Here is a 27,492-nt window from a genome sequence, read left to right as displayed (position 1 = left end):
TTATCTGAACAGTGGCTGTGAAATAAAAGCACCAGCTCTCAGGCTCACTGTATCAGGATCAAGTCCTGGAGCTCTTTGAGCAGTACGCAGGTCTTTCCGTCACAGGCCTCCACTGTGCCCAGTGCTGCACCACCACTGACAAGGGAAGGAAAAACCTGGTTTTATCCTTGAAAGCAAATGAAACTCTGAAGCCCTTGGAAGTTTACCTCAAGTAAAATGGTGATAACAAAGGTGAATTTTCACTTCTGGTTTTGAACATGCCAAAAGTTTTATACTCCTTTGCTGGACGCTGATGGAGAGATGAGAACAAGCAACCCCTACATGCTCTTCAGTTCCAAGAGTTGTTTCTGTGACACGTCAGGAAGGTCAGGTCTCCAAGACTGGAAGTTCAGCTGGGCAGCTAGCCAGGCATTCCACACACACCTCCGTAGGGATGGCTGGGAAAACAAACCTCAACAAGATAAGCTCTGCATTACAACCATTATCTGTGCGCTCACCCATGCATTTCAGTTGGAACCTTTGCCCCTCAATTCCCTGTTCTGGGACATCCAGCCACAGATTTTGCTCCCTACATTCCCCAAAGCAAAGCAGTCCACTGGAAGTGTGCCAGAATGGCCAAATTATAACTCATCTAAACCCCTTTGGTAGCACCAGGAAGGTGAGAGGTTGTATTTGGGGTTTTACAAGACAGATCAGCAGAAGATGGGTTGATAAATGACCACGAGGATCAGTATTAGGGAAAAGCAGCCTTTCCTCCTCTTCTGCAGGTGTTTCACTATAACAACCACCAAACATACATCAGTCTCTATACTGCCAAGCAGTGCGAGTCCCATTCACATTCCAAAGGAACCCATGAAGATAAAACAATCACTTCACCTCCTGCCCTGCAGATCACTTTAAGGGGACACACTTTGGAAGACAAGTGACTGGTACAAGAACATTTTTAGAAAGCTCACACAAAAACAAGTCTTTATTCTTTGTGGCAGAAAATAAATACAGGTGCATATTTCATCTGCTTTTCTATAAAAGCACTCCTACAAAATCACTCAACTGCCAACAACAGTACAACCTTTTTGGCTTTTAAAACGCAAGTATTATACAGTCACTTCATTTTCTTACCTTTTAAAGCACTTGTAGCAAGCAGCTTTGGGAGAGGAATGCTTAATTTAGAAGCCAAATTCTTGCCTCAAGTGTTTTGGGGGTTGTTTTCCATCATGTATATAGTGCAACTAACCTAAAAGCAACTAACAGGTTCTCTGGAAAATGTTTCTTCCCCTCCCACCTCCCTACCCTCCCCAAAAAATAAAACCCTGCAAAGAAAAACACTCTTAAAAACTGTTCTACCTTGATACTTAAAACCAAGAGAAAACAAGAAGTGGCTCAATAGAAATATTAAGGTAAGTATGACGCTTCACAGCTCGGTATCTGCTTCCAGTTTGGCCCAGTTTGGGGTTTATTTCTTTAGAGGAAGAAGCATTAATCATCCAGTCCTATATTTCTGAAGAGGTAAGACATGGATTCCCCATTATGGATCCTGCGAATGGCTTCCGAGAGGATCATGCTGATATCCACAGTCTTGATTTTAGGGCACTGGAGTTTCTGTATTTCATGTGGGATTGTGTTTGTAACAACCACCTACAGAAAGAAAAACAACAATCAGAAGGATGTAGCTCTTTTCCACCTTCTCTATTAAAGCTGTGGAAGGGAACGTCCACCCACCAGATCCTGTGAAGCCACCCTTTATATTACTGTCAGGGTTAAAACCTTAGGAAGAGTCATGCATTGCCACAGGGTTGCATGTATGCACGGATACTAATGGCATTGTCCTTCCTTCTCTTCATTCACTCTGCCATGCAGGTCCAAAGGAAGGAAAGAAAATAATCCTCCAGACCAAAGGGAACAAAGGCTGCCAGCACAGGCAGTCCCTCATCTCACAACTTCCCTACCTTCCTGTCACTATACGTTCAGGATGTGTAGATGCTAATATTCTAGCATACAATTCCACAGTCACGAAGTCCAAATCCAGGAATCTTCCAGCGAAATTCTTCACACCAGTGTATTTTAATAGTCAAGTCAGGAGAAAGCTCTCTGCTTATAAACCCCCAACACATATGATGAGAAGCTCAGAATCCATGATCCATGCTTACCTCATCAATTGCAGATTCCTCTATGAGCCTGGGAGCATCTGAAGATAAGAGGCCATGTGTAGCCATTACAAAGATCTTGTAAGCCCCCCGCTCCTTGAGGGTCTCAGCTGCAGCCAGGAAGCTGTCAACGTCATCTATGATGTCATCCTGGCAAGAGGAGATCAAGTCAGTGAAGATCCACCAGCAACACACCCAAAACGACATGACACTTTGAACAAGCCAATGCAAAATGGACATTTTTATTGATGCAGTTATTCAGACACCTGAGCTGGATGGTAAGAGTGAAAGAGCAAAAAGGGAGAGCATCCAAACGTACTGTAGCATCAAGGGGCAGACAGATTGCTCCATGAGGGAAAGAGGGAAAAGCCACAACAACTGACATTCAGCCAAAAACCAAACTAACAGAAGTAGTGCAGAGATTACGCTCTGCTTTAGAGAAACCGTAAGACAGGCTGCATCATCACCAGCGTTTCTAAACTCACAGGATAGAAACATGGCAATTCTCCCCTAACCAGCTGTGTTGAGCTCCTCACCTTCAGGCAAGCACTTGAACAGAATTTTATCTGCCTCTTCACAGAAACAAGGTCCAAATCCTGCTTTTCAACACAGATCTCTTCATAGCTCACATGGCCAAGTTCAGCCAGAGTGCAGAACCTCACTTGATAAACAGTGCAGTACCAATAGTCCACCATCCACCTAACTTTAGTTCCTGACACAGCAGAGTATCTACTTTATTTCTGCAACTTGCACATGTTTAATGTAATTTAGCAGAAGTGATGGCATCTTACTTACCACAATGATAGCTATTCTTCCTCCTACATCTCCAACAACTGTGATGGGTGGTTTTTCCTTGGGAATCAGCACTGATCAACAGCAAGTTTTTTTAGAGGGGTAGAAAGGAGAAAGAGAGACAAAGTTTATACAATTTATTTCAAGTGCCTGCTTTGCATAGATCACCATTGTTATAGAGAGAAATGAAGCCACAACTGTTTCAACCATCACAGAGTTACTGGGGAAAACCACCAGGATTTTAATACAAAATAATACTTTGGCTAAGCTTAAGAAAATAACTACATTCATTTACACCCAAATTCTTAACAAAGTCAATTAATTCTTCATTTTAGTCCAGAGAATAGAGTGGTTTGCAGACACAACCTGTTCAACCACCCTCCTGAGGTTCAAGCTGTGCTTATGCAAGCTGGACTCATGCAGCTATGGGTCACATCCACATCCAGCAAGGTCACTGTGCGAAGGGCTGTGACATTATAGAGCTACACACAAAAACAGTGACAGGCTCAGCTTATTAGCTCTGTGTCCCAGAAAAATTCCAATGGGAAAGTAAATGGCAAAAAAAGTGAGGCCTCTCTGCCAGGGGTTCTGGCTGCCTGGAATGCCACAGCCCCATTGACAAAGACCTCTCATACAGCCTAGCACCAAAACCACGTAGAAAGCATCAAAAAGGAATCTTTTTTCCTATTAGTAAGAAAAAAACCTCTCTTTTTTCGCCCCTAAAAATGGCCCATCACTGCCAGCCCCACTCCCAAACCCACAGAAAACAACACCTACACACACAAACTTACTTACTGGGTATCTCCAGACTGGGATGAATAGCAGCTACGTTTTTGGCTGTAGGTGGTGAGTGGCGACCATCCACCATGTCAGACTCTGCATCCTGAGCCTCCCCATGAATCACTGCAATTCCCAACCGTAAGCGCTCAGCAAAGGACTGGGCCCTGTAGGGAAAGGGTTAAAAACAATAAATTCATTACATTTACAGTAATTCATATTTGCACAATCCTAATCTATTCCCATTTTATTCCTAATGTTTCAGAGGAGAAACTGAATGATCCTAAAAGTTTAGGAAAATGGAGAGAAGAAACCACTGGCCCCTTAGAACCTTGATTTCATCAGGCTGTGAAAGTCAGAATAACCTTGAAGTAGCCACACCGTGGATTTTAAGCAACAGGATAAATGCTACAAGTCACATCATTCTGATTCTTCCCTTCTGTTTTGCCCAACAGTCAGAAAACTATTTCCTAGCCTTCAGCATTCCTGAGATCCCATGCTTCAGCAGCTTGCAGCTAACAGTAACCAAAACCAACCTGGATACCCAGATTGGCTATATTTAATAGGAAAAAAATATATATTTACATGAAAACAGAAAACAAGTGTTCACTGATTTATTTTTAGCAAGATGTGCACTAAATAAAGGCAATATCCCTGACACAACCTCAGACACCCTACAGAAAAGGGAATCCAGACAGTCATTTTGCCTGACAAACCACACTTCAAAGTCACAGCCTGGATTTTTACTGATTTATATAAAGCTCCTTCACTGTGCAGTTTCTTTAACTAAAATTAGGAATTTATGTAAAGAAGTGTGAGGTCAGCTAGGGGAGTGGGGACAGCAGAGGCAGGAAAATAGGAATTTCACAGACACTGTATCCCAGAAACTGGAAGCAGCAAGTCAAAAGTAACAGATTCATCCTACCTTACCTTGCACATCCCAGAACTCCATATCTAGCCTAAGCCAGTCATCCAGACTCCTGGGCCAAGTGGGCCTGATACATTCAGGGTGAGCCACTTTGTTCTCCCATTAGCATCCAGTAGCCTGAATCAGCTTCTTCACAATTAAGCCCTGTTTCACTACCCAAACAGCTCAAAGTCCAGACAATAATGTGCCCATCGTGACTACTCAGTGACTTCAAACTAAAGAATCTTCTGCCCTGTGGTCAGCACACAATTAGGATAGTTTTTGCAAGCAGTTAATTCCAGATAACCCCAAACATTTTGGGTTAAGTCTTCGAAGGCTTAATCCTATCAACAAAACCATAATAACTACTTTAAAATGTAATATTTAATTGAATGAAGTTCAAAGTAACAGTAAAATGATTTATTCATTTTCCAGTGAGCTCAGAAACCACAGAAACATACTGACTTCATCGAGGAGAGGTTCTCTTACACAAGTTGGCATTCATATGACAAGTGTTTTCCTTGACTAGGCTGAAACATTCCATCAGCCTTTTCCAAACACAATGTACCTCCTCAAACATTGCTCTTAAATGCTCACATGTGGACATGAAGAAGCTAAACAATACAGCTCTGGGATCCTCTCCTACCCAAACAGGTTACGTGTGCAACTTATCTGTCTGATCAATTAAAGGAACGTACAGACTATTTGCTGGCATGCACAGTTACTTGACAAGCACGAAATGCTCCAACAAGAGGCAATACTGGCACCAAGCGAAAGAAACAAAGACAAGCAAATGTAAAGTAACTGGCCAAAACAAAAGAAATCACATTAAAAGTACTGCTGGAAAACAAAGGTGACCAAAGTTGCTCCCTTCACTATACCGCCACAAATAAAAGTATGCCTGATTTGCCATATAAAATAACAGAAACCTTTCTTACAAAAGAGTATCATGACCCATCTAAATAACTTCTCAAGAAACTCCGGGGTTCTTACCACAGCAAATAAAGTATCTCAGAAACCACTATCCAACTCTTTTACCACCTGCTGAGAGTGGTGCCATGCCACAGAGTTCAGTCAACCAAAGAGCTTCATGGATTAAGAACAGCCAACATGGACTTCACAATCAAAATCATCTCAACCATCAAATCCTGTTCCATCACGCTGGGTAGAAGCCATCTGTATTTAGGATCTGATCAACCATGTTCTAGGTTATGACCGTGCTTAGCAATTACTTTGGATTAATGGTGTTACGCTTCCAGCCATTTTTCATTTACAGCAGGAAATTTATGATGTAAATGCACACACATCTAATATGATTAAAAACTTTCATTAGCCTAAGCACTGCACTGATTCACCTCATCCTTTTGTTTGGCTTTTTTACTCTCCTTAGATTTATTATAATTACAGTGATGATGTAAAAACTGCTCATCTTACAAAGGAGAATTAGGAGGGATTTGAAGGCACCATCTTCTAATTACGGGATCTCTGTCCTTCATTAGATCCTAAGCACAAAATCACGATCGAGATTTCCTGCTCTAACACAAGAGAGCAGATCTTACCCACCTCTTTGCAGACGCAGGTGATTTGGCCACAATTACAGCATTCCTGTAGTCTGGTATCTGTAGTAAATAACAGATAGCAATGTCTACTTCATATCTTTAGACAAATTTAAACTCAGTAAGAATCAAGAGAACTTTATTTTGCCAGAAGAATTTTAAGCATCGAAAGCAACCTCAAGAATCCATGGTATATGATCAGAGTTCAGAGCTCAGCAAAAAAAGGTATTTAGAAAATTCAGATATTAAAAACTGTACCTTTCATAAACATATTATGGATGACATAAACTTATCTGCTTTAGAACATCGGGGCTACATGGACAAATGTTAAAAGAAACAGGAAACCATCAAAATTAAAATTTCCTGTTCAACTTGTCTTGTGAGTGCACATGACAGCTTAACCACTTGAGAATACAGCGTTTCATCTATTTCCTATTGGTTTTCAGAGCACACCAAAAAAGCAACACCTCTCCACCACTCCATCACATTAGACTCTTAAAATGGAGCATCAAAAGGGGTAAAAGTTCCATATTCACTGCACTCATCCTGGTGTCACAGCCTAATACTGCTGTAAACCATTTTCTATGCAGATCAGCACTAGAGGATGCTGCTGTGAATGCTGACAGCAGCAAAGGGGTAAGATCAAGTCTGGGTTTCATTTTGAGGCCTCATGGGTTATTCAGTCAGCCTTCGTAAGCAAGATCTACTCCAAAGTTTGCTGCCCCTCCCCTGCCCCAGCATTCCCATACTGGCTTCTCACTCCTGATTCCCTCTCTATATTTAGGCAGTATTTTAGTCCCCATGTCTCAAAAGTTTCTTATCCTCTCTCTGTTTTCCCTGCAAACAATGACTCCACGTGAGACTTGTCTTTCCTTATCCATAACTTCCGAGCATTCCAATACTTGTGCTTCCAGCCCTCCTTTCCAACAGCAACATATGCTCCCTTTTACATCTCATCTTACCTTCTTCCTTGCAAACTCAGCATTTTCCTTCACTGTTCTCTGGGACAATCCATCTCCCACAGAGAACCTGTCTAACCTTCTATCAGCAGTAGCCCACAGCCACTCTCAGCTGCAACAGCAAAGTCCTACAGAGCAGATCCCCTCCTCACGATCCCAGTGTTAAGGGACAGAAGACTCTTTACTAAATACCTGCAAACTGATCTGTTACAGCTGTAATTAAATGAATCTGGGGAGTGATACCCTGATATGCAGTTCATTGCCTTACAGTTAGATCTCAAGTACCAGTTTCAGAGCACAGAAATACCTGTTGATTTGGGGTTATTTTTCAAACACACGCAAAGTAAATCCTTCTACAATCTAATCCTCAACAAACCACATTGACTGTGTGCTTCCAAAAGCTCCCTACCTGAAACAGGCATGGGAAAGAAAAAATAAAGTTCTGAATCTGAGAATGGGTCTAAGCAACTGAAAACAAGAGCTTTTCTAAAGACGTGTCAGGAAACATTAATAATCCACAGTGCTATTTACTCCACCTATAATACTGGGAATTCAGCATGTTCTCTCTTACAGACACTTAGTTATACAAGAGGCTACAAAGATTAACGTGATGGAAGGTATGGACAAGGCAGGGCCTGTCACTTGACATAATAAAGGCTTTGATCTTGTCCAGACACCATTGCCTCATTTTTCCCCTGCCAAATTATCAAATTTGTTCTCAGCTCTTTAAAGATGAAGTCAGAAAACCAGAAATGTCATTCAGAAGATAGTAAAGACATCAACAACTCCTTGTAACAAAGAGCTACGTCACTCTGAGATTAACAGGTACCCATAGCAAAGACAGAAGGCACCAAGTGTCAAGGAAAATAACCGTATTATTTTTGTACCACTGGATGGTCTTCACACCATAACACTAAGTAATTCTCTTCACACCTAGCCATAAATTCCCTACAGGGAACAACTACAAGCCCTCATCCTCTTAACTCTCAGTTAAATGCTTTTTAAGTGACCTGTGCTCTTATCAAGCCGGACTCCGTTTTGTACTGCTCAATATATCCCATGCCAACTCCCATTTGAAACATTCTTCGTGCTTTGGCACTCACAATGTCAGAGTATGCAGCAAGCTGCTGCCACTGTGAATCTGAGCTGAATCCTGAATTCCTCCTGAGCAGCGCTGGATGAAACATCTAAGGAAAGACACTATGTGTGACGTGGCTTGTGAAGACTCTTAACCATACAAATCCCACCTGATCAGCCACATTCAGTCAACTTGAGCTTGAGCAAGCGCTCTCATGGACGTGCAAGGGAATGAAGAAATTAGAAACTTCAAGTGTCTTTCAAGACCTCTCTACACATACTCCAGCAGATCTCTACAAGTGTTCATTTCTTCATAGACTGCACAGCGGTGCCAGACTCAAAGCTGTAACAATTCTTTGTAAAGCATTAAGAGTTCATGTACCAAAATGTGCTTCAGGGCTAAACCAGGACAATGCTCTTGTCAGGGACCATAGCCCCGATACATTCACTATAAAGGCAGAACTTGTCTTGTTTCTGCATATTTGGTTTTCCGTGCTTTTTACTGTTTTTTAACTTACAACATTCAGTACTTCCCTCCTGGTATATAAAGTGAATGAATGGGGCAAAGCCAGAGCTTGGAGCTTTGTCATGTAGGTCTAGTTCTGTAATTCTCTTGGACACTATTACTAATATGAAATTATAATGACAGATTACCAAATGGCAACTGATTCCCCAAATGTAATGTAACTCATGTTATGTTTGTCATAACAAAATCATGTTGCTTTGTTGTTGTTTGTTTCTTTTAAATTGAGGCATTTATATCTCTACAAAAATAAACTTGACTCAGAAGTAAGAGTGAGCAAAACCTTTTCTCTCACTAGGAAGAAAACATTTTCTTTATTCCACATTATCGTTAGTCAGAGGCATTATCCCCATCTCACACCTACAATTATCATTTGCACACCTACAATTATCATTTGCACAATTTTTATAGATATGAATCTACCAGTAGCACTTCTCAAAGCACTTATAAAAGTAAGATGGGCAAATGGATGTACAGAACATTCGAAGTTAAGCTCAAGTCAAGACATGCTGAACAAACAGCAGGTGAGGATTTCCACATAAGAAGTAGTCTGTTCCTGCTTTCAAAGGAGGATCGATAGGCTATCTCAGTTTACAACTTCACTTCCAAAGTGTTTTCATAACACGATACAAATTACACCTACACAAGCAGTCCATCCTATAGATGTCAAAACTAGAAATAGGAAAAGAAGAGGATATCAAGAGCAAGAAAACCCTCTTTTTTTTTTTTTTCAATACTAGTTAGGGGAATATATCTAAGAAGACAGAGCAGCACCACTGCATGGATGAAACACCAGCTCTTCATGAAAGCAAAAGTTAAGCCTGTGGGGAAGAAAAGTACTAACTGCCCAACACCACCCCCTTCCCCCTTTAAAACCCTATTTGAGGAGTTAAGTTCCTTCAGAGAAATTTGTTTCAGAAGCCTTGAGGCATGACAAAACATCATTCAAAAAAGCAAGTGTAACAGCAGGACTTCCTCACCTCTTCCTGGATGTACTGCAGTAAAAATGGAGATGCTCTCAGGTTATCAACTGGAATATTGAAGAAGCCCTGTATTTCCTTCTGGTGTAGATCCATGGTAATAAGGTGAGTTAGTCCTTTAAAAAAGATAAATAAGTAAAATGACATATGGAGAAACACATCAAGAAAAGTAAGAGAGAATGACCACACTCTATTTCACTACCAAGTTTCACTGAAGTGTAGCCAAACCAAAACCTTTAAGATGCATTAGCACAAGAATACTACACTCTGTGAAAGCACAGAGCACATTAATTCCATCCCTCTTCAGTAACTTCCCAGATTGCTAGTGCCCTCTCCAAAAGGACCTCAGAACGCTTCATAATTGACTCAGCAGTGCCACACTGCGGCAGGGAAGATCCTTCTCCACTCTACATATGACAAAATGAGATTGCTAAGGAGATAAATTGTCCTGGGCCACACAAGATCCACAACTAATTGTCACGTTCTGAACTTCTGAAAAATGGGCCCAAATCCTAATGATCAAAACACTTCTCTAAAAATAAGAAACCAGATCACACTGTGTTCACTGGAACTGCTGATTTTTTCCAGGGATAGGAGCAAAAGGAAAGGAGCAGATGTGCTGAAGGCTGTGCAAATGAAAACTCAAGCTCCCACCGCATGTCAAATGTAAAGGACAAAGTGCATTCATCCAACAGGTAAAAAACAGGCCAGCAATGACAAGGCACAACTGCTCCAGAGTGTCAGAAAGGCAAGGAGCAGTACTCTAGGAGAGACACCACTGCCCAGAGCAGCAGAGTCCAGTTGCCTCACCCTGCCAGCTCAGGAGGACACAATGTAAAAGGGCTGTTACAAGGTTGGGTTTTCTCCATGAACTCATTCAGAAACATTTCTAATGATATTCTCCTTCCTATGTGGGTTTTAACACACAAACAACCTTAGCAGCCCAACTTGTACACAGACATCTCTAAATCTGAAAACTGACAGCAAGAGCCCCCATTGCCCTGATTATTTCAGAAGAGCTGCACTCTTACCAGCTTTGCACATCATAGAGGCCAGTAACTTAGAGACAATGGAGCCCCTTTTCCTCATCTTGCACTGTTTGCTGTACGGGAAGTAAGGAATCACTCCAATAATGCTTTTGGCACAGGAGGTTTTACAAGCATACACCATGATTAGGAGTTCCATGATTGTAGTATTCACATCCCTGGAACAAGAAGCATCCAGTTCTGTATTTTGTGCATAAGAATCCTCTGTTTAACACAGTATTTATACCTGCTCCAGGGCAGTAAAGAGTACTGTAACTGAGTGATCTGCACTAAGAATCCAGCTGTGCCCCCCAGGATGGACAGTGCCCTGGACACAGCATTTGAATCCTTCACTAGAATTAGATCCCACAATTTATTTTCACTTAGCTATTTTGAGCTGAATTAGATGAGAGTAATTCAGCAGTTTTTGTTATACCATGCTGCTGTAACAAAGCAGCCTATAATTCATCTCCAACATCTCCTTCTGTCATGCACAAAATAATACAGATGTATTTTTTTTAATACATGTAAGTTTTGGTTTTTTAAGTTTCAGACTTTACAACAGGTTCCTCTATTGTTCAAGCTAACAGCAGGCTAAATATTTAACAATTTCCATCTATTTTTTGCCCTAGATGATAGGTTTATCTTTTTGGATGAGAACTGGTCATCAACTAAGAGACCTCCTGTTTCTGTTGCCATTAAAACAAGTCTCACCATTTGTAAAGTTCTTTTCTGAATCACAGGACACTGCCTAGGAAACACTCCTCCAAATGTAGACCTTTATAATGGTCCTAGAGACAGATAACTGGGAAGGGAATAATTTTAAAAGAATAACATAAGCAAAAGAATGTGCTTAGCAAAAGAATGCAGAGTCCCAGGGGAAAGTTTCATTGACATATTCAATGAATAGTTTCATATTCAATGAACTCATATTCAACTGAAAATTAAAACAGCATCTTATCATAGAATCATAGAACGGTTTGGGTTGGAAAGGACCTTAAGATCATCCAGTTCCAACCCCCCTGCCATGGGCAGGGATGCCTCACACTAAACCATGGCACCCAAGGCTCTGTCCAACCTGGCCTTGAACACTGTCAGAGATGGAGCACTTACCACTTCTCTGGGCAACATGTGCCAGCGCCTCACCACACTCACAGTAAAGAACTTCTTCCTTGTATCTAACCTGAACTTCCCCTGTTTCAGTTTGAACCCGTTACCCTTGTCCTACCCCTACCTCTGATGAAGAATCCCTGAAGTCTTCTTTGCGCACATATCAAAAATCAAAACAATAGCAACAAAACCAAAAAGAGAAGCCTCTATGTAGTTAACCTAGGCTTATTATACTGTATTTTATACATAAAATGAGAAGAAAAATTAAAATAGAAGCATTCCTACGGAAAGTCAAAATGTCAGCACAACGTCTTTAAACAATTACTCACTTTGAAACTGTTTGGATGATGAATACATCCTTTCCTCTCACAGACTCCTGGATCTGCACTCTTGTTTCTGCCAAGAAGAGAAACATGTCGTATTTTCAACAGCAAAACCCAAGAAGAGAGTAAGGAACAAGTAACCAATACATGCACATCATCGGTAGGTAGGTTTCTAGTTTTGCCAATTAAACGCTCACCTCTGTTTGGCTCTTGATAAACCTGAACCTTCCCCATCTCAACTCCTAAGCGCCTGCAGGAGCAGAAGAAAGAAAAGCAGATGTCAGTGGGAAAATGAAGGGCAAAACAAAGCCTATACAATGTGACAGTCACTGAAAAGGCAGTATTTCACAGGAGAAAAGCAAAAACAGAAACTCCCAAACCATAAACCCAGTAATTACAGTGGAAAACTCTCAACAAAGCATCTAGTTTACAGGATCTGCACCGCAGGCTCAGCTAAACTCATTTCAAGTCAGGCTGGGATGAACAAGGAGAATAATACTTGATTACTAAATCATATAACAATTTTCTAACATGTATCTCTATATATATTCCATGGATGTTGACACATATATAGACGGCAGCATCACATGTGGCAATGCTTAGACCTCTTTTAAAGCGTTCCTCTCTATAGAAAGAATGTCAGTGGAGAGCGAATAGGAAATACTGGTGAGCATCATTCCGTAAGCAATAGAAGACTAACGTCTGCTGTAATTATTCCACTTCAGTATTAGCACAGACCCTCATCACTAACGAAATGAGAGACCAGGGTGTGCTGTGTACTTATGCCCAAGTCCTTGCCATATGTAACTCAAGATCCTTTGCACTCTCCGTTCTCCTCCTCCTGTCTGTACCTAACCTCAGGTCCATAAGCCTCAGGAAGAAGGCGATCCTCTGCAGTACACCTGGTCATGTTGTGCAATCCAATACCTCCACAGTAGCATGGTAAAAACATTCTTAAGTCATGAAAGTTCTCCTGCAAGTATTTCTGCATTTAAAGCTAAATTAACATTTCCATCTAAAATACAGTGAGCAGGATAGATGCAGCTTTGCTAAGAAATATCCTGCTACAAGAAGGACAGGATAAAAGCTTGTACCGCAATTTAGTGTTAGCAAACATTCATTTTTCCACATGTTCTCTATAAAATACTGCAGCAAATCACAACCTGCCACCTAACAATTTAAACGCAAGTTATTGTCTTTGTTATTGATCTACTGAAATACATTGTGCAATACAGCACACTCCACGTTCTTGCAAACCATGGTGGTTTTCCCACATAGCTTCCTTTAAAATAAGAAATCTGTCTGAAGTAAAATAAGCCCCAACACAGTAACACCGAGATCCTGAGTGGCCCTGCAGGAGGTTCTACTTACTCAGCAATCCTCTTGGACAGTTCCATGCATGACGAATTGGAATTAGCTGAAAACAGCACCAGTCCACCCTTGGTTACATTCATGATGGCCCCAATTTCAGTTGATGGCACACAAAACATCAAACCTAAGTTGTTTTTCCGCTTCTAGAAGACTGCAAGAGATCAAAGGTCTGTTGAAGCTACAACATTAAAAACAAAACCCAGATTTTCCCTGTTTAGAAAGTGAAGAGTTTCCCACAAGCCTGTATTTTCCAGCATCCTCAATATTTGCTGTCAATAACAGTACCACAAATGTATCCTTCAGAACATTCCTGAGCTAGCTCAGCACACCCACCATAGGGCACAAAGGGGCCTTCAGCCCATCCTGCCTTCCTTCTCCTGCCCCCAAGCTCTACACCCTTCAGCAGAACGCTTCCCCTGTGGTCTCCAAACATCCCCCATGACAACTTCCTAACTTAAACGCTTTCCTCAGGCTACCATCAGTAACACAGGTTCTCTTTTTCATCAGCTTGTCCAGTTCATTTTCCCAAACTGAGCAACTTTTATTGACTTTTGCAAGATCACAGAGGTGGAATTGAGCTAAACAGCCCATGGGTCCTGGCTCTGGCCAGAACAGCCTATTTCCACAGCTGTGTATCTTTCCATCACTTTGCAACAAATTATAAACTTACAAAGAAGGATGAAATGTAAGGAAGAGTTCAATAAAGCTGGTAGCTGTAAATAATGACCTCTTGCACAATGCAGCCACTTGGTGAAGCAGTTCTTGTCATTCTTTGGTACTAATATCTCTCCTGTGGAAACAGGAGAAAAATATCAAGAGGAAATCTATACAATCTTTATGGGGTTTTTTGCAAACAAGGGTATAAAGCACTACTCCTGCCAAGGCTTTGATGGGATTCCATCTTCACACTTTTTACTCTTCTTTGTAGCATCACACTGCCATTACTAATTCTACTGTAACATTCTATTCATATAAAGAAAAAAGAAGCAATCACATTGACATTTAGGACAAGGGGCAATGGGTGTAAACTGGAGCATAGGAAGTTCCACGTTAACATCAGGAAGAACTTCTTTACTGTAAGAGTGACAGAGCACTGGAACAGGTTGCCCAGGGGGGTTGTGGAGTCTCCTACACTGGAGATATTCAAGGCCCGCCTGGACAAGTTCCTGTGTGATGTACTGTAGGTTACCCTGCTCTTGCAGGGGGGTTGGACTAGATGATCTTTTTAGGTCCCTTCCAACCCTTGGGATTCTGTGATTCTGTGATTCTGTGACCAGCAGCTGCTGATAGAGCAAAGTAGCATTCAACTCAAAACTGCTACACACAAAAGGCTACCACACTCCATGTCTGCTGTATAAATAGTCCAACCCTTCAGCAGCCATTTCAGCATTATGAAGGGGACTGAAAATACCAAATACAAGTGGCATAATTCAAAGCAAAAAAAAAAAACAGAGCTTAGGATAAATCAGTAACTTTTTTGCTGGTAAACATCTCCCTGCTGAGAAACTCAATGTTACAACAACCTGATGGCATATCAACCATAACCAGTACCATTAAGTACTCAAAAACAGCATCTAAAAGGAAAGTAAGCTTCCGTACTCAAAGGAACAGCTGGCTGGCTCCATAATCTCATTCAGCCCAGCTTTCCACCCTTGCTCAGTTTGACCTCATCACAGAAACTGTACTAAAAGCCAAAGACAGGCACTTCCTAATGACAACTCTCTTCATGCAGAGACTGTGCTATGCTCAACTGCTGTGAACGAAACCTGCCTGTCATCAAAACCTCCAACATGTGCAGACCATGAGCATAAACGGCAACAACTCCGGCAACAGAATTTGAATGCCTGGATGTTTCAACTCTACTAGAACCTGATGGGCCCTAAAGAAAGACCCTGACCCTTTCAGCCTTTGCTTTTAGACAAGAATATTGGAAAATAATAATCCTAGAAGGCAGTATGGTCACAGACATCCAGTCTAAAGCCCAACTATATCCCTCCCAAACTAAGCACCCATCAATTCAATGAGAAACCCTATTGCTTAGCTAGTGTTTCTTCCTTTGTTCTGTTGCTCACCTACTCCCTGTAACTCCCAGCTGGTAACTAATGGCCATTATCCATCTAATAGTCATAAGGGTGTTAAAGACCCAAAGTGAGCATGCACTAGGTGCCAGAAGGACACCTGAACGCATCCTGCTTGTGCAATTAAATGGGAACAACGTAGAGACAACTGCCAATGTTGCTAACAATAGTCACAGTGTGTTTTGAAGGCACAGCTTTCTTCCAATTGTGTTACCTTCTTCACTCTCTTTTAAGAAGAGTTAGGAGTGAAAGAGCTGAAAGACAAGAGCTGCTGGTTCTTGGTTATCGTTCAGGATGCATTTTACATCACAGTAAGATACTGACATACTCACAACCAACACTGAACAGAGCTCTTCACATAACCATAGGCCAAGGACTGTCTTGTAGATGTATTTCAGCAGCAACAAGTGGGCTATAGTGTGTGTGGAGGGAAGGAAGCTGCATTTATAGAGTTAATACTGATGGATCCACCCTGAAGCAGGTGCTGGGACGAGAGGAAGCTCACAGAACTTTATTAGGTGTGTAAGAACATGACTCCACAAGGGTACATGGGACCACGGCTCTCAGCTTGAGGTGGACAAAGCTTTCAAGCCTCCATCAGATTTAGGAGCATACATACATCACAGAGTAGGCTGCAGCCCACAGACTCCTGCCCTTTCCTTTGGGCTGCACACAGTTAACACAGACAGACCATGATGATAACAATTACTGGGTACACATCACCGGGTTTACACTGAGGATGCCCCCACAGAAAGCAACAGAGGCAGGAATAACCATGGTACTAAGGAACTGATGCGCACGGCCTGGAAGGGAACTGAACCCTCTCACCCATCTCCCCACAGAGAGGTCCCAGAAGGACCTTCCACACTGACCTGCTCCCCTGGGCTAACCACAGAGGGTTGACCCCTCCATCACACCCCTCCCTACAAGCCCTTCAGCTCCAGAGGGGTTACACATACCCCGGGGTACCCGAGGATCCCTCCCCTCCTCATGGGAGAGGCCTGGCCACACCGCTCCTTTCACCTGCGGGCAGCCCCCCGCAGGTTCCTCCCTACCCATACGATCCCCGAGGGGAGGGCGCCGAAGCCGCCGGTCCTCAGGCGGCTCAACCCTGCTTGAGGATGGGGGAGAGAGAGAGAACGCCGGGGAAGGAGGATGTCCTGCCGCTCACACAGCCGGCTGAAGTGGGCTGAGCGGGCGGGCGTGCCCCCTTGCTGAAGGCCTTACCTGCCGGCTCCGGCCCCCCGGCCCCGGGAGAAGGCAGCCCCGGCCGGAGGGGAGGGGAAAGGGGGGCACAGGTAGAGGCAGCGGCGGAGCCCAGCGCCTCCAGTTGTCCGCTTGCAAGATGGCGGCGCCGCGTGAGGGAGGGCGGAGGGCGCGCGAGGGGCGGGTACCAGCCACCGCCCTCCTCGCTGCCCCCCCCCCCCTTGCCTCCCGCCACCGCTGAGGGGAGCAGCCGCCGCCGCCATCTTCCCCCTTCGCCCCCGCGATGGGGGTAACGGGGGGGACCTCGTTACTAATGGCGCGTTTCAGCTTTTCTTCCACATAAAAGGCGAGCGCGATGGGTGGGTAACGTGCTGAGTCCATACAGCACAAACCGGCGATGTCCGTGAGGTTTTGGAGGTCCAGTGCCTACGTCTCTGTCAGGGATGGTCGCTCATCGGCTGCTCGGCACCAGCACCACAGCGGCGGGTCCTCGGCATCCCTGCCGGCACAGGGCAGGGGCTGGGCTTTGGCGTCGGGTCCCCCAGTGTTTGCAGGGAGGGAAGCTGTTCTGGAAAGTAAATTAAGACAAGAAAGGATCAGTACTGTAAAGAACATCTGTGTTTTGTCCCGTTGGGATCGGGGCCAGCCTTGCAACACGCACAGGTGACACCGGGTGAGGATGCATTCGACATCTTCAAGCAGCAAGGCACCGAGTTTAGCCACCCCTTTTAAAAGCACAGCTTTCTCACAAGGCAGCACCCATGATGAAGTTCGAGTCATCCCACACAGGAGGGGAAAGCTTTTCCACCCAAATCCCAATGCTGAAATACCCCCACCACCACCACCACCAAGCACCACATTTTCTAACCGGGTAGCTGGAAGCTGTTCTAAATCCTGCTTTTTGGTATGGCCATAGAGGAGCATGTTATGGATCCGAATTGTGGCGTGAAGGGTACAAATCGTTCCATGATCGGGTACTTCCTGGCTGCTGCTTTTAGCACAGGTAACAATTCGACATCATCGTTGCTAGGCTGGAGGCTGCCTTGGAGCAAGGCTTTGAGCGGGGCTGGAACAAGATAACCTTAAGGTCCTTTCCAGCCCTGCTCTATAGCAGAGGGACCTCGACACGCCTGTGAGGTGGGCTGATGCCAGCCTTATGGAGTTCAACCATGCCAAGTGCAAGGTCCTGCACCTGGGTCTGAGCAATCCCAGGCACAGCTACAGACTGGGCAGAGAAGAGATTCAGAGCAGCCCTGCAGAGAAGGACTTGGGGGCGCTGGTCAATGAGAAAATGAACATGAGCCAGCTGCAGTGTGCGCTCGCAGCCCAGAAACCAACCGTATCCTGGGCTGCATCAAAAGGAGCGTGACCAGCAGGGCGAAGGAGGTGCTCCTGCCCCTCTGCTCTGCTCTTGTGAGACCTCACCTGGAGCATTGTGTGCAGTTCTGGGGTCCTCAACATAAAAAGGACATGGAACTGTTGGAACAAGTCCAGAGGAGGCCACGAGGATGATCAGGGACTGGAGCACCTCCCGTATGAAGACAGGCTGAGGAAGCTGGGGCTGTTCAGCCTGGAGAAGAGAAGGCTGCGTGGAGACCTCAGAGCAGCCTTCCAGTACCTGAAGGGGGCCTATAGGGATGCTGGGGAGGGACTCTTCATCAGGGACTGTAGTGATAGGACAAGGGGTAACGGGTTCAAACTGAAACAGGGGAAGTTTAGATTGGATATAAGGAGGAAATTCTTTCTTGTTAGGGTGGTGAGGCACTGGAATGGGTTGCCCAGGGAGGTTGTGAGTGCTCCATCCCTGGCAGTGTTCAAGGCCAGGTTGGATGAAGCCTTGGGTGCCATGGTTTAGTGTGAGGTGTCCCTGCCCATGGCAGGGGGTTGGAACTGGATGATCTTAAGCTCCTTTCCACCCCATACCATTCTATGATTCTCTGTGATTTGAGCACCCAGCAGATGCTTCTGTCTGTGCTGCCCGTAAGGGGAAGCACATGGGGGAAGAAGCCGTGGCTGCCAGGACCGCTCCCCCAACGTGCCTGCAAAAGGACAGCACTTACATTCATGTTTTGAGACTTCGGTTTCATTACAAGCTGCATTTTGCATATTAAATATTCACGGGGCAGTGTTTCCCTGTATTTCACAGCTTTTGCTTATTGCTCGATTCCTTATCTCCTTCTTTTGTGTGCTTTCAACAGGCTCCAGTCGGGCAAGGAGAGCAATTTAACCTGGAGCTGCTGCCAGATGTAGAGAGCAGATGCCTGTTTGAACCACATCAGCAGGGAGGCAGTAATGATCCTCTGCCTTTCCTAGAGGCTCTTCTGAATTGCACCTAAGGGTCAGAGAATAGACCCTTCCTAACACCTCACAACTAGATCAATGATCTTTAAGGTCCCTTCCAACCAAACCATCTTATGGTTCTATTCAGTCTATTTTTCTTTTGTTGATTCAGGGTAATTGACTGTAATAGGGATTTTTTTGTTGGTTTGGGGCTTTTTGGACAACTGGGAAGGAGCTTTAAGCTTTTTGTTAACCTCTTCACAGAGCAGCAGCTATTTCCCTCTCGGCGTCAGTCTTTACGCGGGGTTTCACTACAGGGTAGCGTGGCAGAGCAGTTTAAGGCAGAACAGCTAGAAACAACACATGGCAAAGCACTAACCCATAATGCAATCAGCAGCCTTCCCCAAAAGGATTTTTCAATACCCTAGGGCGCCCAGAATTTGCTGACTGCTTGATTTGTGCTGCCCCAAATTCCTGCCATTGCTTAAGCAAACCACAGGACCAGGAACTTAAAGATTCTTTCTGATCCTTTTTAGAAGGCTCCTGCCTTTGTTTGCTTAGAGCAAATCCATTTCTTTCCCACCTCTGTTTTCCTGGCCAGAGCAATGCGAGTTTAAATCACAGCTCCCAAGAGAGAGGGATTTGTTAATTTTACAATATGCTACCCACATGCTAAGAGTTTAACAAAGAGTTGCTCCAGGATGAGCACCCGGGGTTGATTTCCTTTACAAGGATTCAATTAGCAGTCATCTAAGGAATTCTGAACATTTGCTGCCTGTGAAATACTGGCTCACAGAGATTTGTTGCTCTTAAGCCAGATGCTGCCCTGGCAAGCGGAGGTGTGCACCTAGTCCAGCCAAGGTTGGCTGCTAACAGCCTGTGTCCATCACCTAAGAGAAGACAAATGCTGCTGCCATCCAGTTTCCTGAGCTCCATCCATCACTGCTCAGTCAGATGGGCTTTTTTTTGTTTGATTTGGGTTGGGTTTTCATAGCAAAAGGTGGATGTGAAAGCTCACCTACCAAACCGCCTGACAGCAACATCAGACATGCTACACCAAAGGCATGCTTTGATCTGATCCTAACGGAGCCCCGTGAAGAGGTTTGGTCTCACCCAATGCTCAGTCCTATGAGGCATCCCGAAAGCATCCTCTATCCCACACAGCCCCTCAGAGCCTGCTGGGAGGATGTGCAGCACAGGCACCTCCACACACAGCCTGAAGGCCACCACCTCCCTCCTATGCCTTCAACTTCACTGCCTTGGGAACAACCATGTCTAATTTCCTGGCTTGGATATTACAGTGAGGGAGGCAGAACTCAAAGCAGCTGTAAATCAAGGGAAGGAGGAGTATAATTTCTTGGGAGTGATCTGGAAAACAGCATTCCCCACATCTGGGAACCAGAGTGTCTTAGAAAAAAGCCCCAGAGCAGAGAACAAATATTGTCTGAGTAAACAGAGAGCAGTCTCATATTGCTTTATATGAGACATTACTACTTAGCCGTGGCTTGGCTGTCTGCAGGAAATAAGCACCAGCTCATGTTGTTGCCATCCTGCTCCTCCTGAGTCATGAAGCTTTGGCTGAAAGACTCACTGAGCTGTTTGTTCCTCTGTTTCTAACCACACTCTTCATTCTGGCTCAGTCTGCAATGAGCAACGGAGCTGCCACTTCAGCATGAGCACAGGGTTATCTCCAACCAGCCTTCAAACAGAGGGATGAGAGGCTTGTTGGAATACCTGCTGTTTAACAAGTCACTGCACAGACAACAGCTCAACCTGGATGAGAGGGCAAGGGTTTCAACAAACAGTGCCCTGAAACAAGGACCAGCAACAGTGCCTCTTGCTTTGGTCACAGATGCTCTTTGCTTTGCTGTTGGTGGGCAGTTGTCCTGCAAAGTCTGCGTAACTGCCAGATAACATCCAGCACCTCCTGTTTGCAGATGGGCTTTGCCCTTTGAGTTGCCTTTAGACACATAGGTGGTTGAACTGGATAGTGAATCCATGGCATCTTAGGAACTGGAATAGTTAGTGCCAAACACAAAGCACTGCCCCTTCCTCTGTCCAGCCTACTGGGCTCTAGCGTGACTTGACATTTACTGCACTGTGACAGCTCCTCTTCAAACAGAGCACAAGCATTGTACCCTGTATAGACACTGAGTGAACATACAGGAAGGGCTTGAGTTTGTCACTGGTCACCGCAGAGCAAGCTTGCAAATTAAAGCTGAATTCTGGGCAGAAGGATCCTGCATTTTGCATGTGCAAATGCACAGAGACTGGGGGATGTAGAGGAAAGGTTTACTACCAGCCCTGCCCCACACAGCTCATTGGAAGCTGGCAGAGGTGCAGGGAATAAGCAAATGTCAACCAGCAAAGAGCACCCCAGATGCTCCCCAGTTTGTGCCAACCAGGATCTGCTCTGGATGAGCAGATTAATTCCCTCACTGGCTGGAACCCACACCCATCTGCTACACAGAAATGTTGGGAGACCTGGCTAAGGTTTGGCCTGCACCACTGACTAACAGTACTGCCAATAGCTCTCCTTCATGGAGAAGCTTTTTACCAGTACCAGTCCTCTAATTTTCCACACTGCTTCCTGCCTGACTTCAGCAACCCCTGGAAGAGGTTCTGCTATCAGATTTCCATGCGCTGTCTTTTGCTTGACTGTATCTAACAAGTCAATTCCCCAAACTCAAGAGTAGGACACTTAAAAACATTACTCACCAGGAAAGAGTCACCAGAGGAAAGCCTGGGAGCTGCTGACTTTCACAGCGGCTTTTATAGTCTCATTAAGTTCCCCTTAACGAGATCTTCCTGACCTGCTGCAGTCTCCCTCCCACTCATTTACACCTACCATCATCTGCTGGTTTTGTTCCCAGTTCTTCCACCCTCTTTCCTCTTGGCCATTCTGAGCCCAGTTTCTATTTCCATGCTTTCATCCAGGTCCCAAGGAGAAACTACCTTCTCCTTTTGAACTACCATTTGCCATGTCCTCCTTGGCTCCCCTGTGCACAGCCAAACCCCACAGGCCCTAATAGCTCTGCCTAAACCCCTCAAGCCCGATGGCTCTGCACACCCCAGATTTGTATGAGCGAGGCTATTGGATCAGCCCCTCCATGGGACCAATGAGGGCCTCGTGCCAGCGGGGCAGCGCGTTCAGCTCCTTTCTCAATGACTGCAAATACTGGGAGGTTCAGGCTGTTCCACCCATCCCATCACATCCACAAGAGCCTTGAGAGCAGAGCTGCGTCACAGCAGGACACAGCTGCCAGATGAGTTGTTCAACCTCTCTGGATTATTTCCATGCCTTTGGAAAAGATTTCCCCCCTCCCTCTTTTTATTTTTGTCCAAGCTTTTGTAGATAAGCACATGATAAACAGAGGGATCAGGGGGAATGAACAGCCTGCTTCCTAGTTGGGAATGAAGGACTATCACAATTATCACTGTGATAATGAAATAGTCTGAATAGGAGGGAGCTCAATACAATAGGAGATTTACCTTGGAACTAGTCCCTTGGCAGCCTGACCCCGTACTGATGTCAGCATGGTTTCTCACTGCACAAAGGGATCACACCAGGGATGACAGACCCATCTCTCTCTCAGTAATACAGCATTGGCCATTACCACTGATAAAACATTTGCTTCCCCCTTTTTGCTCCCAGCAGAATTTGGCAGGTTCTCAGGAATGGCAGTCTGAAAGCTTTCTCCATCCCATTCCTACCATTCAGGGAGACTTTAATCTTCTTAAGGACACACTGTTTTCCTTAGGGGTAATAACGTGCTGCTTAGAGTGGAAGCAGCTTCCTTGGTGGGGATGTTGTAAGAGAGAAGGAGCAACTTTGTCTCAGGTCTGGAGTCGAACACATCAGAGTTGCTGCTCAAGAGGTGTGCTGGGCTTGGCTGGGGTACCAGGAGGAGATGCAGCCCTGGTTAGATATCTGCTGGTATTCCAATGGTAATTCCTTACATCACCTGGACACTCTGCTTCACTTAAATGATGTTGTCCCATGGGAATCCTGTACCCACCTTGGATGTCCAAATGACCCATAAAATTCTTTCTTTCTTACCTTCAAGTCCTGACCCTTTAAGGGTGCTGGGGTGAGGAGAGGAGCATGACAGGAGTCCGAGGCCTTGGTCCAACACTCAGAGACTCCTGTCACAAGGAATTACGTGAGCTCTGCAAAGAGATAAGAAGCACCACAAAGAGCAAACACTGCTTTGCACAACCTTGACGTGGCAATCGATGCTGTAGCTTACCACCAGGAGCAAGTAAATAGCCCAGGAGTTGCAGGCTGCATAGCAAACATTGCAGTCTTATCAGGATGACAGGCAGCAATTTGTGGCAAAGGGTAAATCCCTCTGTTCGCTCAGGCTTGACATATGGATAGTGTTGTTACACTCCCTGTTCTCAGTGGGTTTATGCATGAATTTAAGGTTAAGTACATGCATGCCTGTAGGATCACGACCTTCATTTAATATTGCATGGCCCAGCAGACCCAGAATTAATCCCAGCATGTTCGAGTGACAGCTCTCACTCGGTAACGTCATCCATACAGAGTAGTGAGGTACGTGTACATTCATCTCTTCAGGCTGGGAGTCAGAGGGGTTTCCAGCCATCACTCCCTTTTACATGACCATCATTTTCTACTTAAAAAAAATAGAGTTTCAGAGCCTGATCAAGCCTGGGAAGAACCCCCCCCCCCCCATCTTACCCTGAGCAGTCTGCAAATGTGGACCTTGACCAGACCCAGCTCAGCTCTTCTTCCTCCTCCAAACCACTGCTTTTCAAATGTAGCAAAAGCCTTGAAACCCAGCGATAAGCCATAACCATGGTCTGGCAATCAGGTCCGCAAGGACAGGGTGCCCCAAGTCTCCATACCCAGGTTGAGTCCTGTCTGCTTCAGTCATGGGATTTGCTGCTATTGCCAGTGGTTTGTTTCCAAATCCTGGGTATTTCATCTTTTTATCTAGTTGTTCTGTTAGTGAAGACGAGTGTGTTCGGTCAGGTTGGATCAAGTCCTTTATCACAACACAAGAGGCTGAGTATGTTTTACCTAAGTTTATTGGGATTTAGTATTCATTCACCACCAGTGCAAAATGTCAGATCTCTGCTGCTTAAGGGCCGGAAACATGTCAAATGCAAACACAGCCAAGCATTGCTCAGAAACAGTTCCACTGTACCTCAAACCTGAGTAACTGGAGCACAACCAATACTTCATTCTACCTCGTATCTGAGGAGAGAAAAGATGAGCTTAATTACCAGGGACTTATGAAACAGCTCTCCCCTCCCTCCTTTTCTCCTCTGGACAGAAGAAATGCTGGTGCAGCCATATATCTTCAGTGCAGCCATATGCAGCTGCACCTGACTTCCCGTCTGGTGGAACCCCAGTGAAGATGAGCTGCCAGGAAAGTCTGGTAAGGCCAAGGAAGGAAATCCCCCTGTGGTTTGCCAAGTGCAAATGTGCTGCAGGCTGCAGGTGAACCCAGCGGAGATGCAAACAGGATTTGTCCCCAGATGTCTCCCCTAGGGAAGCGGCAAAGGGAGTAAAATGCTACTACTTCGACCCACACTGCTGCAGCTCCACAGAGTTGTTTCCTTTCCATAGTGTACTGTCATAGTATGCTTGGTGTACCCCCAAAACACTGGATCACGCTTCGTTAGCCAGCACAGTCCTTTGCAGCCCCCAGTCCTGTGGTTATAGCTCTGAAATGAGGGGACAGTGCAGAGAAAGAACTGTCCCCTCCACACCAGCACCCGCTCAGACCCTTGGGACCTCCACTTCGGAAGCAGACCTGGACTTCCTCCGGCTGGTGAGGCTGCCCAGGACTGACTCCTCACTGAAGGCCCCTTCGAAGGTCGACAGGATGGACTGGCGGAACTTCTCCTTGAAATCTGGCCCCACAAATACGTACAGGATGGGGTTGATGCAGCTGTTGAAGAAAGCGAGGCTGGAAACCAAGGGGATCCCGATGTAAAGGGCCATTTTCATCTCAGGACTGGAAGAGTTTTTGGATATTTCCAGCAAGGAGAAGACATGATAGGGGAAATAACAGAGGAAGAATGAGACTGTGACAGCGATGATGATTCTGTATGGCTTGGCAGAGCTGGCTAACTGCCGCCTTTTCAGCTTGACGGCAACGATGCTGTAGCAGATGAGGATCACCGCAAAAGGGATGAGGAACCCGCATAAGAATCGTGTTATGATCATGGCTTTATGCCTCATCCTCCACAGCCTCCGCGTTGCCTCGGATGAGTAGTCATCGGACAGGGCAAAATTATTGTAGCAGCTGGTGCTGTTCCTGGAACTGAGCGCAGTGTCCCGAAAGACGAGGTACGGGGAGCTGAGGAGCAGCGCCAGGACCCACGTCCCCACCGCGATCCTGGCCGCCAGCTCCGGGCTCCGGCGGTTGTGAGACCAGACGGGAAAGGCCACAGAAACGCAGCGGTCCATGCTGATGACTGTCAGGAGGAAGACGCTGGCAAACATGTTGAGGAAGGCGATGGTGCTGTTCAGCTTGCACAGGAGCTTCCCAAACGGCCAGTGGAAGCCCAGGGCGGTGTAGGCGATGCTGAGGGGCAGGAAAAAGGTGAAGATGAAGTCCGCAATGGCCAGGTTGAGGAACCAGACTGAGTTCACCGTCTTCTTCATCTTGAAGCCTGTAATCCAGATGACAAGGCCGTTGCCTGTCACCCCCAGCAAGCAGGCGACGCTGTACACCACCATGGAGAGGATGTGCATGCTCTTCTGGAGGCTGGAGTACTCGTCATGGGCAGTGCTGTTCTCAGGCTGGTCAGTGGGGAAACTGGCAGAGAAGAGTGGAGGGGAAGAAGAGACACTATCCATCATGAGCAAGCAGTCCTGAAATCATAACAGCACACATAGCCATTATCTGCAGCTCCTACAGCTCCAGAGAGGTGAAAATCTGCACTAGTAACTGCACACAAGATGGGTATGCAAAACCAGGTTGTGTAACAGTATATAATTAATATAAATCCTTCTCTGTAACTTCTGCACGTCACAGAAATCACTGTGACCAGAGAAAACAACCCAGGTTTTGCTGTTGGCATCGGCACTGTCAGAACAACACCTCCATAGTCATAGAATCAGAGTGCGTTGGGTTGGATTGGGTTGGGCAGGGACCCCTTCCACTGGAGCAGCTTGCTCCAAGCCCCTGTGTCCAACCTGGCCTTGAGCACTGCCAGGGATGGGGCAGCCACAGCTTTCTCTGGGCACCATGTGCCAGTAAATCAGCCTACAGCAGCAATCTGACATGGGCCAGCTGTGGCAACCCCAAGCCCTGCTGCTGTAATGCCCACTTTAGATGCCATCTTTAGATGCCCACTAACAAATTCAGATAGCAAAACCCATCAAGACTGAGAAAGATTGAGTCAAAGGATTGTTCCGTCAGCAAGTACCTTCCAGGGAGGTGCACTCCAACAGCAGGATGACCCTAAAGGTGAGTTCTGGTGTGACCGTCAGCCCCTCACACCGTGCTCCCAGCGCACCCGCCATTCCCCTCGCTCCCATACCCACCTCGGCAGCTCCCAGGGGCAGCTCTCACCGCTCCTTCGCCACTCTACCCACGGCTCTCACCTCCTGGCTGCCTCCCCACTGAGACACTTCTCCTCTCCACAGTGACTCACGCTGCCTCATCCCATTTTGCCCTGGCTTGGGATCACGAGGAATTTAGTAGGACCACTTATTCCCTTTATCTTGTTCCTCAATTTTGGCTGCACTGGTTTAACCCGTGAATCCCTGCAGCCTCAGGTTGCCTGAGCGCATCCGCTGCCTCGGATTTGATGCTCAGAGAACACACGGCCCCTCTCCTGCCTGCATCACACATGCCCTGCTTCCTTCCTGCGGAGCACCAGGATGCCCACCAGGCACTGGGGCCGCTCTGAGGAAGCTGGAACAAGCTCTGCTCCCCACAGCAGCAGCTGACCCATGCTATGGCTGGCATAGCACGCACATGGCTTTGCCCAGCAGCATGGCCAGGCCCTGGAGGCAGGGTGGTGGAGCCCCATCCTCCAGTTCATGGGGGAGGCAAGAGGCACCCCCCGATCACTGGGAACACCCTAGGGCTGCTGGGAGGCCCTCTGGGGTGCAGAGCAGGGCTGGACCTGCAGGATGACAGCAGCATGGGGTGACGGCAGCAGGGGGGTGCCAGTGGTGCGGTGCCAGCGGTGGGGTGACGGCAGCAGTGGGGCAGTGGCAGCAGTGGGGTGCCAGCGGTGGGGTGACGGCAGCAGTGGGGCAGTGGCAGCAGTGGGGTGCCAGTGGTGGGGTGACGGCAGCGGAGCCCCTGCCACGGCCAAGGTCACCCGCACCCCACCGACCGCGTGCGGGTAGCGCCTCCAGCCCCGCCTCGGTGCGGGCCAATAGAACGCGG

At 46.0% G+C, this 27,492-nt stretch overlaps 2 protein-coding genes across 7 annotated transcripts; both read right to left on the bottom strand.

Annotated features, from left to right (window-relative positions):
* Positions 1–940: 940 nt before the first annotated feature.
* Positions 941–23,255, bottom strand: PRPSAP2 (phosphoribosyl pyrophosphate synthetase associated protein 2). Of its 6 annotated transcripts, none has more exons than XM_065684719.1 (13): positions 23,169–23,255; positions 16,850–17,396; positions 14,215–14,334; positions 13,545–13,695; positions 12,371–12,423; positions 12,180–12,246; positions 10,747–10,919; positions 9,716–9,831; positions 6,184–6,239; positions 3,732–3,880; positions 2,940–3,010; positions 2,148–2,294; positions 941–1,635 (listed from the first exon to the last, which is right to left on the bottom strand). In XM_065684719.1, the coding sequence occupies exons 4-13, from the start codon at positions 13,661–13,663 to the stop codon at positions 1,477–1,479; spliced, it is 1,110 nt and encodes a 369-aa protein (XP_065540791.1). In that variant the 5' UTR covers positions 13,664–13,695; positions 14,215–14,334; positions 16,850–17,396; positions 23,169–23,255; the 3' UTR covers positions 941–1,476. The 6 variants fall into 6 exon arrangements, with proteins under 6 accessions (XP_065540791.1, XP_065540788.1, XP_065540792.1 ...); XM_065684716.1 differs by lacking the exon at positions 23,169–23,255 and adding an exon at positions 21,827–22,164; XM_065684720.1 differs by lacking the exon at positions 23,169–23,255 and adding an exon at positions 21,827–22,164 and having other exon boundaries at positions 14,272–14,334.
* A 608-nt stretch (positions 23,256–23,863) lies between these two features.
* LOC136017874 (chemerin-like receptor 1) lies at positions 23,864–25,990 on the bottom strand. The gene has a single exon (XM_065686558.1). The coding sequence runs from the start codon at positions 25,947–25,949 to the stop codon at positions 24,861–24,863; it is 1,089 nt and encodes a 362-aa protein (XP_065542630.1). The 5' UTR covers positions 25,950–25,990; the 3' UTR covers positions 23,864–24,860.
* Positions 25,991–27,492: the final 1,502 nt, after the last annotated feature.

This window comes from Lathamus discolor, chromosome 6 (assembly GCF_037157495.1).
Source record: "Lathamus discolor isolate bLatDis1 chromosome 6, bLatDis1.hap1, whole genome shotgun sequence".
Classification (NCBI taxonomy): domain Eukaryota; kingdom Metazoa; phylum Chordata; class Aves; order Psittaciformes; family Psittacidae; genus Lathamus; species Lathamus discolor.
This window is presented reverse-complemented; position numbering and strand designations above follow the sequence as displayed.

Bases quoted from the DNA above. Each gene is read 5' to 3' on its own strand.
- PRPSAP2 (XM_065684719.1), bottom strand. From the start codon at position 13,663: ATGTTTTGTGTGCCATCAACTGAAATTGGGGCCATCATGAATGTAACC. The intron at 9,832-10,746 runs GTAAGAGTGCAG...TCTTTTTTAAAG, and splicing joins CTCTATGATGTGCAAAGCTG to GACTAACTCACCTTATTACC. The intron at 1,636-2,147 runs GTAAGCATGGAT...TTCTTTCTGTAG, and splicing joins AGGAATCTGCAATTGATGAG to GTGGTTGTTACAAACACAAT.
- LOC136017874 (XM_065686558.1), bottom strand. From the start codon at position 25,949: ATGATGGATAGTGTCTCTTCTTCCCCTCCACTCTTCTCTGCCAGTTTC.